Source organism: Chaetodon trifascialis, chromosome 19 (genome assembly GCF_039877785.1).
Source record: "Chaetodon trifascialis isolate fChaTrf1 chromosome 19, fChaTrf1.hap1, whole genome shotgun sequence".
NCBI lineage: Eukaryota > Metazoa > Chordata > Actinopteri > Chaetodontiformes > Chaetodontidae > Chaetodon > Chaetodon trifascialis.
Genome location: NC_092074.1, coordinates 7,374,575 through 7,393,156, shown reverse-complemented (window position 1 = coordinate 7,393,156; position 18,582 = coordinate 7,374,575). Strand labels below are relative to the sequence as shown.

Sequence of the window (18,582 nt, the reverse complement as noted above, 5' to 3'; positions counted from 1 at the left end):
TCTGTTGTATGATTGTGACAGCCGCAGACCTGAGCAGTTTGGAGATAACCTGGTGTGGTTATTTGTGTAGGTGTGGTCTGTAGTTCAGCGTACATTTTCAACTGAAGTTCAAATTGGAAACTTCAATGTCCCTTTTTTAAAATTCACGTTGGAAAATAAATGGAACATAGATGCTACTCTGGTTAGCCACTTGAAACAGATAATTTCCCCAGTGCAGAAGGGAATTCTTCAAGAGACTTCCAGGGGCCGTCTCCCTCTCATTCATGCCCATCATGTCTCATTCATTGAAATAAATAATGACATGTCCCCTAACCTACATCACAGGTGAAAATAGGTGTCTAATAGGAAACTACAAGTTTTCATTCTGAGTCTCTTTGGGGGGGGGATTTTTGTCACAAAAGCACAGCTCGGTGTGATTTCCCTTCGCCTTTTCTAAGATAAGTCAATTGGAAATCCCCGCCGAGGCTCCGCCCAGCCGAGCGCACAAAACCCAGTGCGCCTCCCAGAGACGCACGACTCTGCCCTGACCTCTCCACACAGACTGAGAGACTGAGCTGCTGCGAGCGACAGACGCGAAGTCAATATGGACGTCCACAGAGTGTCTCACCACAATCAAATGGATTATAACTTCGACAACATGGAGCCCAAACACGGGAAAATGATGCCTTGCCAAGAGGACCGTTTTGACAGCGGCCTGGACTCCCTGAAGGAGGACGAGCTGGTGAACGAGTTTGAGGACATGAATGTGAACACAAGCGAGGACTTCACGCAGGAATACGAGCCGTGGAGAACCGCAGTGACTGAGGATGGTGACACGTAAGTGGATTCTTTCTTTCTTTCTTTTTTTGGGGGGATTTTTAATAATGCAACTACGCATTTGCAAATTTCTTCCTCCTGCGCAGATCTAATGGAGTTTTGCACTGAAGCGCAGCATGTAAATTAAAAAAAAAAAAACCCAATGCATTGAAGTAACACGAAAAGCTGCAAAATTACTCATGAAAGTGTCGAAGGTTGCACGAAAACAAGAGCCCTTTAACTGTGTGTGTGTGTGTGTGTGCGCAGCGCGTACATTGTGTGTGTGTGTGTGTGTGTGTGTGTGTGTGTGTGTGTACACTTTGGCTGAGAGCGCAGTCTGGGCGGTGCTAAAGTCCGCTCTGCGAGTTCAGGAAAGTCCCTGGCCCGCTGCCAGGAACTGATAAAGCATCAGATGTGTCAAGCCACAACTGGTGGAAATAACCCGACAAAACTCCATTCTTGCGAAACGCTCCACTGCTCAGGCTTTGTTCTTTCTTATTTGGCTGGAACCATTTCCTCCATGCGTATTTTTTTTTTTGAGAAACACTATTCTATTTTAACTAATCTCCTCTCTTTCTCTTCCTTTTCGCCCCACAGGCTTCTCCACTTGGCCATCATTCATGAAGCCACAGACCATGCCCTCCAGATGATCAAACTATCTCACCATCACCCCTTCCTCAACGTGCAGAACCACCAGAGACAGGTAACAACCCAAATCCAACCCAAACGATCAGCTGATCAAACCCCTACCTTCCCCATCATACACAAGCTGCCTTTAATGTCAAGATAATAATGAAATATATCTTATTAATGTTTCCTCCCCAGACGGCCCTCCACCTGGCAGTGATCACAGAGCAGCCTCAGTTGGTTGAGAGGCTCCTGAAGGCCGGCGCTGACCCACGGCTGTCTGACGACAGCGGGAACACAGCTCTCCACATCGCCTGCAAGAGAGGCTCCCTCGCCTGCTTTGGTGTCATCACCCAGAACTCCCAACACCACCTCACCTCCATCGTGTCCTTCCCCAACTACAATGGTGATTATTGAGTTAAAACAGCACCCCTGAAGCCGCTCACAGACCATGTGTCACTGAAGCAGCTCTTGAATTGGTTGTTAACTGAGCCTTTCTCAATTTTCTCTTCACAGGACATAACTGTCTCCACTTGGCGTCCATTAATGGCTACATTTCATTGGTTGAAAACCTTGTTAAGCTGGGTGCTGACATCAATGCACAGGTAGGTGTCATTATCTCTAAAGGCAGCTGGTCTGACTTTTTGCAAAAGGGATGTCTAAAGAAAAAGAGGTAGAAGGCTAATGCTGTTCCTCTTGTTGCCCATAGGAACAGTGCAGTGGCCGGACGTCGCTCCATCTCGCCGTGGATCTCCAGAACCCCACACTGGTCCGTTGCCTCCTGGACCTTGGCGCCGACGTTAACTGCTTTAACTATGGCGGCTTCACGCCATACCACCTCACCTACGGACGCCAGAATGAAGAGATCCGCTGCCAGCTTTACGATAAGACGGCGCAGGACCTGAGGGAGCTGCCTGAGAGCGAATCCGATGAGAGCGATATGGAGGATGTGGACCTATCGGAAGATGAGGTCAGTATCTGATTTGTGGTCCTCAAAGACAACATCAGCTTCAGAGTTCATACGTATCACAGCTGTCTAGCCCGGGTTCCTAACGTTTTTTTATTTCCTTTCCTCCAGCTGTACGATGACATAAAGTTCGGAAAGTAAACCGAGGCATCCCTCCACTGGTGGTGTGAACGACAGTGAAGCTGCTACTGGGTTGCCCAGCCACGGCCCCACATCGAGGGACACATCAGTCCGAGTCCCCCGTCCAGGTCCAGGTCCAGAGGTGCTGGCCCTGAGATCACAAACATGAATGAAGATGGCGTCCAGTCTGGTCAAGGCTGGTCCGGATCAGCCAATGATCTGCACCATAAAACCATAGTACAGCAAAGACCATGAACTCCATATAGTCCTTCTGTATACTGTAGAAATATATATTGATTTGTATATGTCAGACATGTAATATATTGTATATACAGAGATATTATTTTTGTACTTGTACATATGTTGTGTGAATTTAAACACTATTAACAAAAAGTTGTGGAGAATAAAGAAGTTTATGAATATAAACAGCATCGCCTGGTGTGCTTCCTCCACTCAGCGGGAGTGTAATTTCCCTCCATGTGACGACTGTTTTCTCGGCCTTTCCACATTGTAAAACAAGCATCATTTCTCACTTAGGCAGTTGTTACGAGGAAGAGAGTCATCGCCCAGACTTGTGAAAGACACACAGACAGAAACGATCACACTCAGCCAGTTGGAACAGTCTGGGATTTCCTTGTTGAGGCGAGGTCACCGGGTCTCTGAGTCACCACTCTGAAAGTCCCTCGGTGGCATAAAAGGAACAAAATGTACTTAAATATTCCGCCTTACCCTGGAACTGCCGCAGAACAGCAGCTAGAAACTGGCACTTGGAAGAGATGCTAAGGAAATTTTGTATGGAGGAAATGTCTTGTACCAAGACGGGAACGCGTGTGTGTCGCAATGACCAGGAAACTTTGCAGCAGCCTAGGAAGCATAAGGTGGTGGATAAGGAAGCATAAGGTGGTGGTCAGATCCTTTACTCCAGTATGAGTACTCATGTGATATTTTTGTGAATTTTACATTACTAATGATTGCTTTCATTACATTAATTTGTGCATTATTTTCCTCTATTAAGTGATTCTCTGGTTTATAATAATTCCTAAAATAATAAGAAATACCATCACTGTCCCCAAAGTGACACCTTCATGCTTGTTTTGGCCAATCAATAGTCCAAACCTCAGTTATTAAAAATAAATTCAAATGATTAAATAATGAGTGATTGAAAGTAAATACAACAAACCCTCACATTTGCAAAACTGGAACCTTAAAATGGTTTTGCATGAAATGATGGCCATTGAAGTCTCTGTCAATCAGCCATTTGTGTCAGCTGTACTTGTACATACTGTTGGGTATTTTTAATTTGTATTTTATGAGCTCTTCATATGTTTGGTATGCAGTCATCTTAACTTGGAAAGGATGTGTGGCTAAAGCTATCAGATAATTGTAAGTACAATATTTCCAAAGGACCAAGTTGATCCTTTTTGAGGACACTGGCAATTACATAAAAGACAGAGGCTTTCAGCGATGCATTCAGGATGAGAAAGCCTGACATTTTAACTGGAGTTGTTTCTGTAATAGCTGAAAAGACACAGGGAGGGGTTGGCGGGCGGGGGGGGGGGGGGGGGGGGGGGGAGAGAGGTGACTGATGGGAAATGGCCTGAAAGCAACTGAGAGTGACAGCACATCATCATTTCTGGTCATACATTGATGGCAAAACCCTTGGTCAAGGCCATTGACTAGAATCCTTAGCCACTCTTTCCGCTTGAGTAGAAGCTGCATGTCGGTTTTGTCATTCTGAGGTATCGAGGGGAACACATTTTCCCTTTGCAAAGAGAAACTACATGCGTTGTATGACACATCCGGTGAGTTGAAGGATTTCTGACATGCTTCATGAGCCAAAACGCAGAGAAAAATCAGGCCAAATCAGGTCTGCATCACAGCGTAGTAAAATAAGCTCTCCACAGCACCTCGGTGTGTCATGTGATTTCAGCGTATTCACAACCACAACAGGAAGCTCAGAGGTAGAGCTCTGCACCACTCATGTTCCCATCAACATCTCAGCCTGCTGCTACACAGCTGATGAAACAGAGGCTTCTGTCTACATGAGCAGAACGGATCCTCACAATGAACAGGTATACAGACAGAGGTTATTTTACTCCAAAAACTTTTTTTTTATTGTTGAATGAAATAGTGGGGGAAATGTACAGCAAACAAAGATAACACCAGTCTCCTTCTGGGAACTGCATATCCCATCATGCTCTAACTTAATCCAACAGGTGACCCGTCTCTGCTCGCTCAGTCCCGCTCTGCCAGGGACATCAGGTGGGTGTCCACTTCAGTTTCTGTCAGAATCCTGGGGAGAAAAGAAGGGGACATGGATGATGAGCTGATATCCCCCCAACATTTTAACTGCAACCAGAGTTGCAACCACTCATCCATACAACTCACTGACTGACTGACAGGAAATTAGGGATTCTAAAGGTTACTTTTCAAGCACAAATGCCAAAGAACAAATGCTTTTCTTTTCCATATATGATAGTAACTGGACTGTTGGTTGAATAAAAAAAGCAATTTGAGTGTATCTCCTTATTCTGTGCGAAATTGAGTGAGAATGACATGTAATTCTGACAAAAGTGCTATAGGCCAGATAAGTGCGCATTGCTGGTTTCTTACCTGAACTTGGGATCCTGCGTTGTGACAACGCCCACCTCGAGCTCAGAGGGCTTGAAGTCGATGGAGAGAACAGTTGACAGACAAGAGATTGCCGTCTGAAGAAGAATAAAAAAAGGGAGGTAGGGAGATAAGATTGGGAGGGAGATAAGGGAGATAAGGTGTTTATTATTCTACTGTATTATATCAGAACGTCCTTGACATGAAAATCATAGTTTTAAGATTAGAAGCCGCACAGCTGGAAACCACCTGTGAGGTAACTTTCACATTCATATATGTTATGGTTATCAGCCTGATTTTATCGTACCTCAATGGTTTGCTCAAAGGTCCAGTCCAGTTTCTTTTTCACTTTCTTCTCCAGGAAGCTGGTGGCTTCTGTCTGCTTCACTCCAGCGGCCGTGGCCTTGAAGCCGCAGTAGTAACCTGCTGGGTCGCATTTGTACACCTGGGGGCCGTACTCCTCGTCTACGCCGATCACGATCATACCTGCAGGCAACAGCCACCAGTGAGGACTATGACCGACAGAACCATCCCTATGGATTTGGCGAATGCCAAAGCACAATTCAACCATTGTGAGAAAACCCTCGGCCGACTGGAAATTCATCAGTAGACTTACAGCAGCCCAGTGGTCGCATCTCAGCGTTTTGCGTGTAGACTTGCGAGATGTCAGCAATTCTCTTACACAGCATGTCCACTGGGATCTCATAACCATACTTGTACTGCCAGTTGGCTGCCTCGTAGCGAGCTCGCTGGACTTGGGACCTGCTGTCAGCTGCAAGAAGTGAGAGGAGCGAAAATGGCTGATTTGTTCAATGCACCCATTTAACTGTCACACTGTTATGTTGGTGCTTCAAATCTCCAATTCAATCTCTAAATAAAATCCACAGAAAGCTGTTCTCATGTAAAGAAGTGCCCTTGAGGAAAGAGGAACCACGAGCTACAGTAAACGCTGTGACTGAGCAGAACAGAGATGTCAAATAAGACTCATCACTTTCAGTTTTAACTGAAAATACTTGGACTTTTTAGAAAAGTTATTTTGGTTCTAACTGGTTTTCACAGTTTTTTTGTTCCTATGTGTGGAAGAATTACTGGATTTCCTGCCGCAAGAAACCTGCACAGTTTACAACAGTGGAAAATTTAGAATGAGCTACACCAAAAAAAAAAAAATGCATCCAGTAAAAGACAGAGAAGAGAAAAATGGAAAGAAAATGTAAACATACTGCTAAATATGCACCCTAGGTAAGAAAAATCCAAAACAGGTTTCCTTTCATAATCTTATTTGACTCTCTCTTCTAGTCAAAATAAACAGATTCCTGGACTGATTTTCTAAAAACAGATGGTGCCAACTGTGTGCGCTAAATTAATTAATCTACAACGGTTTCTCCTGCAGTAAGAAGTCTTACCTGTCATTCCAGACATTACACATCCAATATTATCTGTTATTCTGAAAAGGTGGGTCACTGTGGCGGCATCCAGAAGCTTGTCCTGTTTCAAGGAAGAACAGGATTCAAGAGAAAAGGGATAAATGTGATACATGAAAGACTGGCCAGATCTGATGAGGTCTTTAATGCATCCAAAAGATTTACTCAACAGTCAAAATCAATAAGTGCCATTGGTATTAGACTTTAAAAACACTTACAGTTGCTTTTTTCAGATTCACATAATGCAAACTGAGCACTATAAACTGATAACAGTATTTTGGCTGCTGGTTAGACGATGTGAACAATTAAAGAGCTTCATAGCGAATACCATTAACTGTCAGTGTGAATGTTGCCAGGAGGTGTTGAAGCGTAGGTGGATGCACCTTGTATTCACCACAGACTGTGAGTTTACAGTGCTCCCCCGCTTCCACTCGCACACCAGTTTGAAAACACAGATGTGACATCAACTCACCGGTACTTTTTTCTGTGTTACAACAACTGCGCAGTCCTTCCCCCTGACTGCTACCGATGTGAGTCCACCTTGGTTTATGGCCTTGAAAGCATATTCTGCAAACAAGCAAGACAAGAAGGTGTCTTCAGCACACATAAACATATATATATATGCTGTGCTTATCACAGCATTCAGTGCATGTACAAAAACAAACAGCTGTCTCCCTCAGAAGAAAACAACAAGCAAAGAACTGATCAGGTGTCATCTGATTGGCTCGCTGACATTCAATCATGGAGTCTGTGGGCTCCCAGAAGTTATGCTTCAGATGTTGCATCCAAATGAGTGTTACTTGTAGGATTTATGGGTGTGCATAAGGGAATATCCCTTGTGACAGTAAACTACAAAGATGTGTTTAGTTCTTTACTGTTTGTGAAACAACTTCAAGATTTGTCTTCTGCCTGTCAATCAGATGACATCAACAAAAATCCTATCTACGTGCAGTTGAGTTTAAGAAGAGACTGAATCAAAATAAAACCCATTAAAATTCATCTGCAAACTATTTAAACACCATATGTGTTTAATATTTTACGGTGGATTTTCCCTTTCTGTCCAACAACGCTTGCCGTGTTTGAAAAATGCAAAAAATGCCATCATTGTGACAAAATGCCATTATGATTGAGACACTTTAATAAAAACAAACGTTAAACCAACTTTCCAAAACAGAAACATTTGATTCGATGTCAAGTCGACACTTTCAGCAATGAATCAGCTTGCTTTTCTGCAATGCTAACCATGCTAACTGACCAGCTAGCTATTTTGAGTCGCGCTGTTTTGTTTAATTGAAACGTGAGCGAAGAATACGTAAAATAACGACTGGCACAACACAAGTACGACTTTCACGCTTCTACATTATACTACTCTCAATTTGGCGGGGTGTTATTTACAAGCTAGAAACCAAGCTAACCGAACCATGACAGAGCATTTAGCTAGCTAGCAAAGAAGTAAGCCTGCGAGCCGGCTTTTGTCTAAAAAACGCTACACACTGACCGACTTGATAGAGCCTTCCTTCAGGAGAGAAGATGGTGATGTGTCGATCAAACCCTGCACTCGACCCTCGGGACATTTTACAAGCTTAAGTTGGCCGAAAAGTTCGTCCAAATGAAATTGCAAGTACTTCATGCACAATATTCCCACCCGGAAGTTAAGCTGATGGGACCCGAACTTCATCCGGTGTCAAAGGCCTGCTTCGTTTCCATGGCGATAAAATACTTACGCTGTCTCTACAGAACATATCTCCTTGGTGTGAATGTTTTTGGTAAGTAAATGTACTCAGTGACTACACTACAGTACTTTTTGAGCAACTTGTACTTGTTTGAATTTTGCTGCTTCATACCTCCACGACATTTGAAAGGGAAATATATGCTACATTTTCTCCAGCACTATGTATACTATGTGTTCGACAATACCTATTAGCTATAGTTATTAGCTTTTAGCTGAAAATAAATTGTCATAGAATGTACTGCATGGACGTTGGCAGCATATAAAGAAGTTACACTTGAATGTATTCGTAATAACAATAATACAGTATATTAATATTTGCTAATATTGCATGACGAGAACCATTATGTTCTTGTCCCTGAATTCTTTTGATATCTTTGTGCATTTTTCTGATAATATTTAATATTTAAAATAGATTTTGAATTATGATTAGAATTCTGAAAGATTATTCCAATTATCATAATGAGTATTTTACACATACAGCAGTCGGGTCTGTGGGAACCAAAACAATGAGTATTTGCTCATTTCCTGTTATTATGAAACACTTCAGGATGTTGATATCTTGTACTGAAACTGCAAAACTGTGTACATTTAACATGTACTATGGAACTGGGACTCAGCATGAGATGGAGGCAGATATTTTTTGACTTGTCATACTGTTTTAAGAAAAACATGCACAATACTGGGATTTTATTGGTTGATTTTCTTATTATCACCTTTGCTACCATAAAAAGGCTGCACGGTGGCGCAGCAGGTAGTGTGCGTGCCTCCTAGCAAGAAGGTCGCAGGTTCGATTCCTGGGTCGGGCCTTTCTGTGTGAAGTTTGTATGTTCTTCCCGTGCATGCGTGGGTTCTCTCCGGGTACTCCGGCTTCCTCCCACAGACCAAAAATGCGATCGGCTGGCGACCGGTCCAGGGTGTACCCTGCCTCTCGCCTGATGACAGCCGAGATAGGCTCCGGCCCCCCCGCGACCCCGAAAGGGATAAGCGGCATAGAAAATGGATGGATGCTACCATAAAAATGCATTCCATGATAAAAACTGTGTACATGCTGACTTACTGACATGACACACTCTAACACATACATGGAAAAGTGCTTTCCTTAATGTCATCAGCACCTGTCACGGCAAGTGAAAATGTCTGCGGTGAAAAAGGCCTGTACTACCTTTGTGAATCTTCGACTATTTAACTTTAGTCAGTGTCAGGATGCTGGTGAGCCAGCTGGACTACACACTTAATTGTTCATCCTGTTTTTTCAGGAGCATTTTTAATGTAATTCAATACAAACCTACCACTAGAAGAAGAAAGGGAGTTATGTTAACACTGTATATTAACAGTGTCTAGTTGTGTTAGTGTCATTCCTGGCTCCCTTTTTTTGTTACTTAGGATTTAATATAGTTATACATCACCTATTATATTACTCATACAGTTTAAACTAAGCAGCTTCCTTTTGCCTGCCACAGACGCCAACACAATTGTAACTATATATATTATCACTGTGACAAAGTGAAGACAGAGTCTCATATGATACCACAGGTTTGCTTTTCCCTATCACATAACAAGCCGAGTGTTAATAATGCCATCTTTGCTATGGATTGTTTTTTCTTCCAATTCATGGAATAAAATCACTGACAGATCACTTGGTAAGCACTCCATTTCCTTGTTCCTGGAAGAAATGTGCGTGTGTCATCAGGGATTTTCCCTCTGTTCCCAGGTAGCTAATGCAGCTGAACTGAGAATGTTTGCTTCCTCTTTATAAGTTACTGATGTGCATCAATAATGATTCATACACTTATCACTAATCATCAGGAAGTGAATCACAGGTGTGCGATGCCAACAGGGGTTATCTTTAAAATCTCAATAAAATTTTCTGATATGGTTTTATAGCAAGAAGTCCCCATCTTTGGTTGCCATGTCATTACTCTAAAACTGATGTGACATAATGACACATGATATACATGGGAGTATTTGCGTTTGTGTATGAAATGTGACCTAATCATACACCATCTAAAAATGAATCATATAAAAAAGGGTTTTTTAATGCAAAAGTCCAGTATTGCAAAAAGTTTGTCCACTCCTGCACAACCAAAAGTATTCCTTCTTATTAAAGAGTGCTGCAGGAGGACAAGCACAATTTCCAACAGAGATGTTGTAACTCCAAAATATGTAGTTTTAACATCACTTAGGAAAATGAATACATCCTACAGACATTGCACAAGTTGGGGCGTTTAGATGATATTAATTCATGAATATTAATCTGTCAAATATATTGTTAAGGCCTAATGAGGATGTTGTTTGATTTAAAGACATGTCTAAAGGGCAAAGCAATAAAACACTTCTTTTATGTTGCAAGAGCATTCTTTGCTTTCTTTCACAACCTAGACAGCACAGACACCCACCCATTCATGCTGATGCCCTCCAACTTGATACTTCTCACTTTCCTGTCCTCTTCCCCACCTCTGCGCTCTCTCTCATCTCTCCCCTGCTTCTGCTCTTACTGTACAAAAGCATGGCTCATTCTTAAAGGATAAGCGCAGCCTTTGCACACTGCATTCGCATATGAAACCAGAAAGACCCCCACCCCCGGGTCTAAGAGAAGAGGCGTGGGACTGAACTCTGGAGTGCAGGGGGATCTCCACCATCGATGAAAATACTTTTTCATGTTGCAAAGCCACAGCCTGCCTAATGTTTTCCAAGCACAGAAGTTTAGATGTTAGGCAATAAGGGAAACATTATTATGATGAGGCCTTTCGCTGAAAACCCTCATAACCTAAAATGAATCATTTGGACTCATTATGTGTAAAACATTTTGACAGCTTTTCCTTCCACAACCAGGGCCATTTTCAGACACGTTTTTAAAATTTCCCAAATATTTTTCTCTGAAGAGGCCGTTGCATGTGGTTTTCTGTACAGAACCACTACACACATTTGGTTGACTCTAAGAAAGCATGAAAATGTTAAGAAGACAATCCAATTTTTCTCACAAACGCAAAATATTCATCATACTTGACAGCAGACAGTTTCTAAGAACCATAATGCTATGTGCAGCTTGTTATTTAAAGGGAAATAAGACGTAGACTGATGCCAAAAAGATAGAAGTCATGTGGCTGATAACAACACTGTGTGCTGGCTTCCTTTTACTGCAAACATCTTCTTTAGAATTTTGTGCCTTGTAAATGATCTAAGATCATAAACTTAACTTTGCAGCACAGAACAGATGCCAGTCTTTTAAAATAATGTCACATCTGGTTTATATGAACCTCACCTTCTGATCTAACCTCCTAAATTAGTGGCGTTTGAGTTGCTGAGCAAACTCTCCCCGCTTGACCCGTATGAGAAAGAATATTGACACGCAAACTGGAAAGTACTGGCTGGTATTGTTCTTCATTAGATGTATGTAACTCCAGTTCATTTGTATACAGGGCCTTCGGTGATCTGGTCCGCCGCCAACTAGGTCAAATTCACTTTAATAACTTTTCATTTACTGTACTACTTGCCAGGAAATGTTGCTGTTGGCCTATATTTTTTGGCATATGTTGACCAATCTTCACTCATGTACTAGTAAGGTAATGTGTTTGGTTTTATGATGAAATTCCCTTCATTGCTACTGTGATTATCTTCCAGCTAAATATCGGATGTGTTGAGACTTACTGAGATTGAAGAACAGTCAAAACAAAAGCTACTGCAGTTTACGTAGGAAAACACAACTCAGCTCTTGCATAACTGCTGCAATTTCTGTCACTCACAGCAGATAAAGAATGCAAATGTGATGCCAGAGCTTATATAACACACTGCAATTGAAATGTATGTGAGACAAAATAAGAAAATGAATGCAAATCATTGTCAGTTTCGTCTTTCATAGCTCACCCCAGTCTGCAGTGGGCATTATGGCCCCATTTACTTACCTGGTATTGCACATAAATAGAAAAGAAAAAAAAAAAAAAAAAAAATCACCCAGCAAGTTAAAAAGTGGCCCAACTCCACCTCCTGCCACCTCAAGCTGCCTGTCAAAATGACAAGTAGCAGGAGTGGATAGCAAGTCTTCTCTTGTAAAAAGCAGTTTGAAAATAGTTATGCCACAACTGCAACTAATTTTTAAATGTGAAGGCGTGTGGATCAGATGTCATTGTTCTTATAATGACACAGGTCACAAGGTTTATAATTTTAAGTGCTGAATCAGGAGTGAAACTGGTAGCAGAACATTCAGATTTCACATTTTAAGGACGTATTACAGCAGTAGATTAGCAATTAGCAATAGATTTTAAAAAGACCAGTCAAAATCGATGCAGCAGAGGCTGAGATATCCTGACTTTAGTCCCTAGAAAGAGTCAAACTCCTACAGATCCTACATTTCCCATAATGCACCTCGATAGCTTCTTTCACAAGACCCCCTCCACCTTCTAAGTGTCTACTGTCTTTTTTCATTTTTTCAAACTTTGGAAAGCTTCCTCTAGAGCCACAGAAGACATTACACAACTGTTTTCACCGAGTAAGTAATACTTCTCGTGGCAAATAGACTGACCTTCATGTTTAGTTGAAATAATGGAGCCATTTTTATCATCTAAAGCAGTGAGTTTACCCGAGGTTTACCATCTGCCAGTGAGCAACAATTTAAAGTGGGCTGCGTAATGATCATTTGCAGCATTGGTCTTGTGGGCCACGTGAGTAGACCCAGCTTGTGATTCTTCCACAATGTTAAGTAACTTTGGAACTGTTTATGAAATGTGGCTGATGCATTATAAAGCTAAAACAGTTGGTTGAAATACAGACACCACAGTGTTCACTTCAGATGAGTTTCAGCTGGAAAACTTAGCGTGTCGTGTATTGACACTGCAGTTTATTTAAACCAGCCAAAGGCAATGGTTTAATACAAGCAGCCTGCTGGTAGCACAAGTCATGATGATTGTGCAATTACACCGTTTGCTTTGACATGTGCCTCCTCTGCTTTTTGTCAGAAGTAGAGTTGTACAGAAAGTTGAATACTTTATCACACACACTTGTTTTGTTTCTCAAGCTGTCCACAGAAGCCAGTAAAAAAAATCCATCAAAGGTTTCTTTTTCTTAGTATTGTATTGGCACACATGATGGCAATCAGAACTTTACTGCAAACTTCAGGGAGATAGTAGGCAGTGACGGACTGAACTGATCTCACTTGTCCTATGTCTTTAGCTCTCCTTTTTCTAGTAATAACCAAGTCTGTGAACTGACTGGGACCTCATCGGCTGATCTTTCAGAGCAAACTGTAGAGGAACAGGTGTCTTCGGTGACAATGGAGCCAGCATGGAAGGTGGGGGGGATATCCGTGGTTTTAACCCACATATCCTACTATAAATGTCACATGAAAAAAAAGCCTTAAATAACCTGCACATGATATCCCTGAGATTAGACTCAACACAAATGATATTCACAGATGCTGAGTGCTTTTAATTCAAATTAGACACACTCACTGTCTGCACACAGCCTGTAATGTAATAAGAAGTTATAAATATGCAAAGAAACCCACATGTGCTGGATGTCAGAGTGGTGGGTGAGACCGATAGCTGTTTTTGACCAGCTCACTCCGAAATACTTGCTCTTGTTCTTGAATATAACCACAGAGTTGTTCCGTTGGATGGATAGATTAAAGCAGATTCTATAACTAGGAAAGGCCTGTTGCATGCATATTAAACAATGGGCCTGAATGCACAGAAATAAAATACATGGATCCAACTTGATCACTCAGTATCATCAACTTGAATCCAAATGTGGGCTTCAAACAACAAAAAACAAGCTGTACTTCACATTCTCTTCAGTAAATCACCCGCTTGAGGAAGTAAACATGTGGCACTCTGCTGTGCTACAGGGCAGCAGGAAACCCAAAACCTCTTCTTCTTCTTTTTCGAAGTCTCGGTCTTTTGAGGCTGAGAACGTTGCAGAGTGTTTTTCAGCAGCTACTCAACAACAGGCGTATTCAGACAGGCCTTAACTATCAGGTTCTACTGGTAAGCTTTGTCAGCCGTGCCTCATGCCCTGCTCACTGTATCGTCCTCTACAGTGGGTTATGCCTCATGCTGAGCTATCTTATTATTTGTACCTTTAATGCCATCATTTGATAGCACTGTGCAAACCAGACATGCAGGCTTTTACTCATGCGTTGACAGCAAGTGCAACTTTACTCCTTGCCCTCAGGCTTTGAAGCTGTTTTTCACTTTGTTGAGCTCAAACCAGAAAACAAAAAGCCACTCCAATAGGTAAGGCTGCAACATCTAAACTGCAGCTCATTAATTTGCAACAAATTGATTGAGTTGATTTATTCAATAATTCTGTTTTGCTTCACATTACATATTTTCAGTGATCCTGCAGACAAAAGTTGATCTTTTAAATCCAATCTTAAATGATCTTTAGACCCTGGAGTTAGTGGAGTTAATGACTAACATGTGAGCAGACAGTTTCCTTTTTACACATCCAACAGTTGCTGTTATGTTTCTGGTCACCCAGCGAATATCCACTCTCCTTTTACCTCTGGTCATGCGATGGTAATATCAGGCTTTTTCAGACTTCATAAATTAAATACTGTGTTCATCACTAATGTTGTTACAATGGATGTGTGCTAACCTCCTCTCCTGTATATTGTTTGAAGTAAGCTAATGCTAGCGCCTAGCCTGTCCTGTAAACAGATGTGTAACTTATGTGACATTAAAGCCTTGCAGGAAAAAGTTATTGAGCGGTGCTGGTAGGTATATTTCATCTCCTTTTGATAGAGCCAGACTAGTTATCTCTGTATCCAGTCTTTATGCTAAGGTACACTGCCTAAGTTTTACTTTAAAGTTCCCACTAAACAGCCAGCAGAGCACCATTTACTTCCATATATTTACATGTTTCCTGCAGGCAGCTCGGGAAGGACTTGGCTATGCAGCTAACCGAGTAAACTAGCTAACAGCAGCTAGCCTTAGCAGCAGTTAGCAGTTACTTTAGCAACAAGTGGAGCTATCTGTCCTTCAGGGAACTTTGCGAAATCACCTCAGTACTCTAATGTTATTCCCTGTCGTCAAACTGGCCTCCTTCAGCCTCACGGGCTGTGTTCTGTTCCTGGTGTGGGAGGCTGCTAGCAGACAGTGTCTCATTGGACGCAAAATAACTAACATCCCAAGTGCAGAATGAGGCATTAAAATTATTATTTCCTTTCTAGGAAACGACAAATTCTAAAATACCACTAATAATACATTAAAAAAAAACTTTATTTTGTCATAATTGAACCAGATGCTGGTATATAGGTAGCATGAGATGTGATTAAAAACACTTTAACATTGATTTTGACTTCACAGGAAATTTAAAGAGCTAAAAATCTTTAACAGTATTAAGACACAAAGTTATCTAAATCAGCCTGACACTTCTTCCTAACCAAACTAAAGTAATATCCCACAACTGGAAACTAAAGAGCACGAGAGGATGGCTGATACAAAACCTGGAAAACCCATCTATAGAGTAATTTTGGAGGCCCGTAGTTCCTGGTGGCCTCCGTAATAACAGAGTGGAGTCAGTAATCTCCCAATGGCTTAAGAATAGAGGAAACACCCTGCTGCATTGTAGCAATGCCAACTGTACCATGCAGCAGTGGCCAAACCAACTGTGGACCGTACATGATGATGAAAGAGATACCAATCAAACCAACATGTGAAAGGCCAACAAGAACAATAAAACTGTTATATTACTAAATATTGGGCAGTCCTGGAGCAAGACCACAGCCTGATAGACACGCTTGTGGCGCACTGTGGAGCGAGACTGATGCAAGTCACCAAAAAGCATGACTCATTTTCTGCACACTACTGTACGCCTATAAAAATCCCCCCTTTCACACACTTATGCATTCATTAATTGAGTGTCCACTTTGTCCACAAATGGAAAAGTTTCGCTCATCGATCTCATTTGGTTATGCTGGATGGTCAAACAGGATTAGAAATAAATAACTATACTGAGTGGTGAAGTCACTTCAGGGAATGCAAGGGGAATTTGGAATGAGAAATCTTTTCCCAAAAATTAAACAGCGAAAATGACTGATGGTAACTCATGATGCTGTTTCACATTCTGGCAAAGCATAGGCTCTATTTAGGGATGCAATCCAACTAATTTAACATTTTAACACCTTAAGAATAACTTTTCTCTTAAATCCTTTGATGTCTTCCTCCTCTTCCTGTCTACTCTGCCTGTTCTTTCATGCTCCCCCACATTCCCAACGTGAACTGCATCCAGGAAATCTAGCAGGGATATAAGCTTACATGCAATATCCTCAGTCTGGGAAGATTTATCGCTAGCTTGAGGCTATGCTGGATGTTCAAAACTGTCCCACAACTGTAAATTTGACTTTCATTTCAGCAGCGAGATGTTCTGAAAAACGCAGGAATGTGCTCACAGAGGACTGCTAGAGTGGAATTTTTGCTGGGAATTTCCCACTAGTGTGTGTTTGCACATGCGTACAGCGGGTACGCATGTGGCCTAGGTGGAGTGCCTGTTGCCTCTGAGTGAGCGTAAACAAGTCTGACTGACTCAGGTGCATGTCTCCTTTTGAAGAGGTAAACAAGAAGTGTGCCAGGTGAAAAATACCTTGTTTTGTGCGTGAGAGCTCTGTCAGATCAATTATGAATCATTAGTAGAAGCCGGGAATGTCCCCTGTTCAAGAGGACATGCCGTACTCCAAATTTAACAGCAAGCCCTTCAGACATGCATGCTTACACCTCTTTTCTAGATGTCTTTTAGCTTCACTATGGGCTTTGTGCATTTCATAATAAAACCGCACGTACAATACACGGTGGAAAGCAAGCCGCTGTGTTTGGAGAAGTGGTTTCAAGAAATGAAAATGAAGCTTTAACAATGTGCAAACCCTGCAGTAGTGTATTTTAAAAGGGCAGTTTTGCAGAGGTGGCGGACTACTGCTGACCTCCAGTAGCACTGTTACTTAGAGGCTGCATCTCTCCCTTCTGAAATCCCCCAAACTTTCCCTCGGCCAAATCTTTCCTTCCAGCCGCCAAGATAATGGTCTTTTCAGGCCTCCCATGATACACACTCTGCTGTGGATCCGCCGCAGCTGGTGAACTGGCTGCCCGGTGAGTAGTAGCTTACACCAGCCATGTGTTCTACCTAATTGCTTTTCCAGGGCAGAGCAGAGGCCAGTGTTATGAAGACGAGACAGAGGGCTCAGAGGATGGACGAGGAGGCGTGCGGAGAAGCTTTCTGGCCCAGATGTGTGCAGTAGCAGTCGGCCAGGCGCACATCTGCAATCGTTTGAACTTACTGGGGGAATTCCTCTCTCACTGCGTGTCTCCATATATTTTGTCCCGCTGAATCCTCAACTCAGGACAATGAGCTGGTTGACTGCCTCCCTCTGTTCTTCCTCTCATATTTCCCCCTGTGTGTCATGAACTGTTTCCCCCACAGACAGACAAACAGGCTAGTCTGGTAGCGACTTCAGAAGGCGTGGGATCCTTTGTGTTGAGGAAATTTAAAGGGAAGATAAAAGAGACAAGTATTTCTGTAAATATACAGTACTGCGTATGAGGCACAGACATAACAAGCACTTAGCTATGAGGCTGTATTTGGTATCGTGGGCTTTGAGTGCACCTCACCACAACATGTCCTCCCTATGACAAAAGAAAGATGCAAGGATTTCAGCCACAAGTGCTTTATAAAAGCAGCAGGCAGGAGACGGACTTCTTACTTGGCCAAAAAGTCTCCAAAAATGTAAATAGCAATTTCATTTTAACAGTGCTGGTAAGTGGGTTAAATTTAACAAAGGGCTAAAAATATCTATTGTTTTGCTGCTGCGTGGGTTGGCCAGAGCACAACAAAAGTGGGGAGTTTCCTCTCCTCCAGGAAGTCAGGAGATTTCCTTTTGTTAGCATTGCAAGATTTGGGACAAGATGTTCTGACTGACACTGATCTACACTGAGATGCAACTCAGTGTCAGCCTCCTCCGAGGCACAGCGTTCTTCACATTCTCTTCCTTCAGTGACAGAAGCAGTTTGGGACGCGAATCATCAAAGGCATCATGGAACGTGTATCAGCCGGCCCTGCATTAACCTGCATTATCTATGAAATCATGTCATGTGCACGTGTGTTTACGCAGGTGATGTCTACCCATTTTACCTTTGACATGGGCTGTCACCTGACATTTCCACTCCCTCACACGCTCATCGTTTGCTTGACCTTTGCTTCTGATACTCCTTTAAGCAGGTCATAGGTGATTGGACAAAGCCAGGGTTGTAACATTCAGTAAGTGGAGCATAGAAAGGCCATGTTTAATACAAATATACACATGCTACCTGAAGCACATACAGTCT

General features: G+C 42.3%; 2 protein-coding genes across 2 annotated transcripts; one reads left to right on the top strand and one right to left on the bottom strand.

The window, feature by feature from the left end:
- Positions 1–512: 512 nt before the first annotated feature.
- LOC139348056 (NF-kappa-B inhibitor alpha-like) lies at positions 513–2,933 on the top strand. The gene is made up of 6 exons (XM_070988008.1): positions 513–816; positions 1,393–1,498; positions 1,621–1,828; positions 1,939–2,027; positions 2,132–2,392; positions 2,501–2,933. Exons 1-6 carry the CDS (start codon positions 584–586, stop codon positions 2,528–2,530), a joined length of 927 nt encoding a protein of 308 aa, XP_070844109.1. The 5' UTR covers positions 513–583; the 3' UTR covers positions 2,531–2,933.
- Positions 2,934–4,603: 1,670 nt separating this feature from the next.
- On the bottom strand, positions 4,604–8,197 carry LOC139347514 (proteasome subunit alpha type-6). Its single transcript, XM_070987193.1, has 7 exons — positions 8,039–8,197; positions 7,013–7,107; positions 6,523–6,604; positions 5,736–5,891; positions 5,427–5,605; positions 5,123–5,217; positions 4,604–4,802 (listed from the first exon to the last, which is right to left on the bottom strand). Exons 1-7 carry the CDS (start codon positions 8,112–8,114, stop codon positions 4,745–4,747), a joined length of 741 nt encoding a protein of 246 aa, XP_070843294.1. The 5' UTR covers positions 8,115–8,197; the 3' UTR covers positions 4,604–4,744.
- Between the last annotated feature and the right edge of the window lie 10,385 nt (positions 8,198–18,582).

Excerpts from the sequence above, each read along its gene's own strand:
- LOC139348056 (XM_070988008.1), top strand. The coding sequence starts at position 584 with ATGGACGTCCACAGAGTGTCTCACCACAATCAAATGGATTATAACTTC. Across the intron at positions 1,499-1,620 it reads TGCAGAACCACCAGAGACAG|ACGGCCCTCCACCTGGCAGT; the intron begins GTAACAACCCAA and ends TTTCCTCCCCAG. Across the intron at positions 1,829-1,938 it reads GTCCTTCCCCAACTACAATG|GACATAACTGTCTCCACTTG; the intron begins GTGATTATTGAG and ends TTCTCTTCACAG.
- LOC139347514 (XM_070987193.1), bottom strand. The coding sequence starts at position 8,114 with ATGTCCCGAGGGTCGAGTGCAGGGTTTGATCGACACATCACCATCTTC. Across the intron at positions 5,606-5,735 it reads GATGCGACCACTGGGCTGCT|GTATGATCGTGATCGGCGTA; the intron begins GTAAGTCTACTG and ends TGTTGCCTGCAG. Across the intron at positions 5,218-5,426 it reads CCTTTGAGCAAACCATTGAG|ACGGCAATCTCTTGTCTGTC; the intron begins GTACGATAAAAT and ends ATTCTTCTTCAG.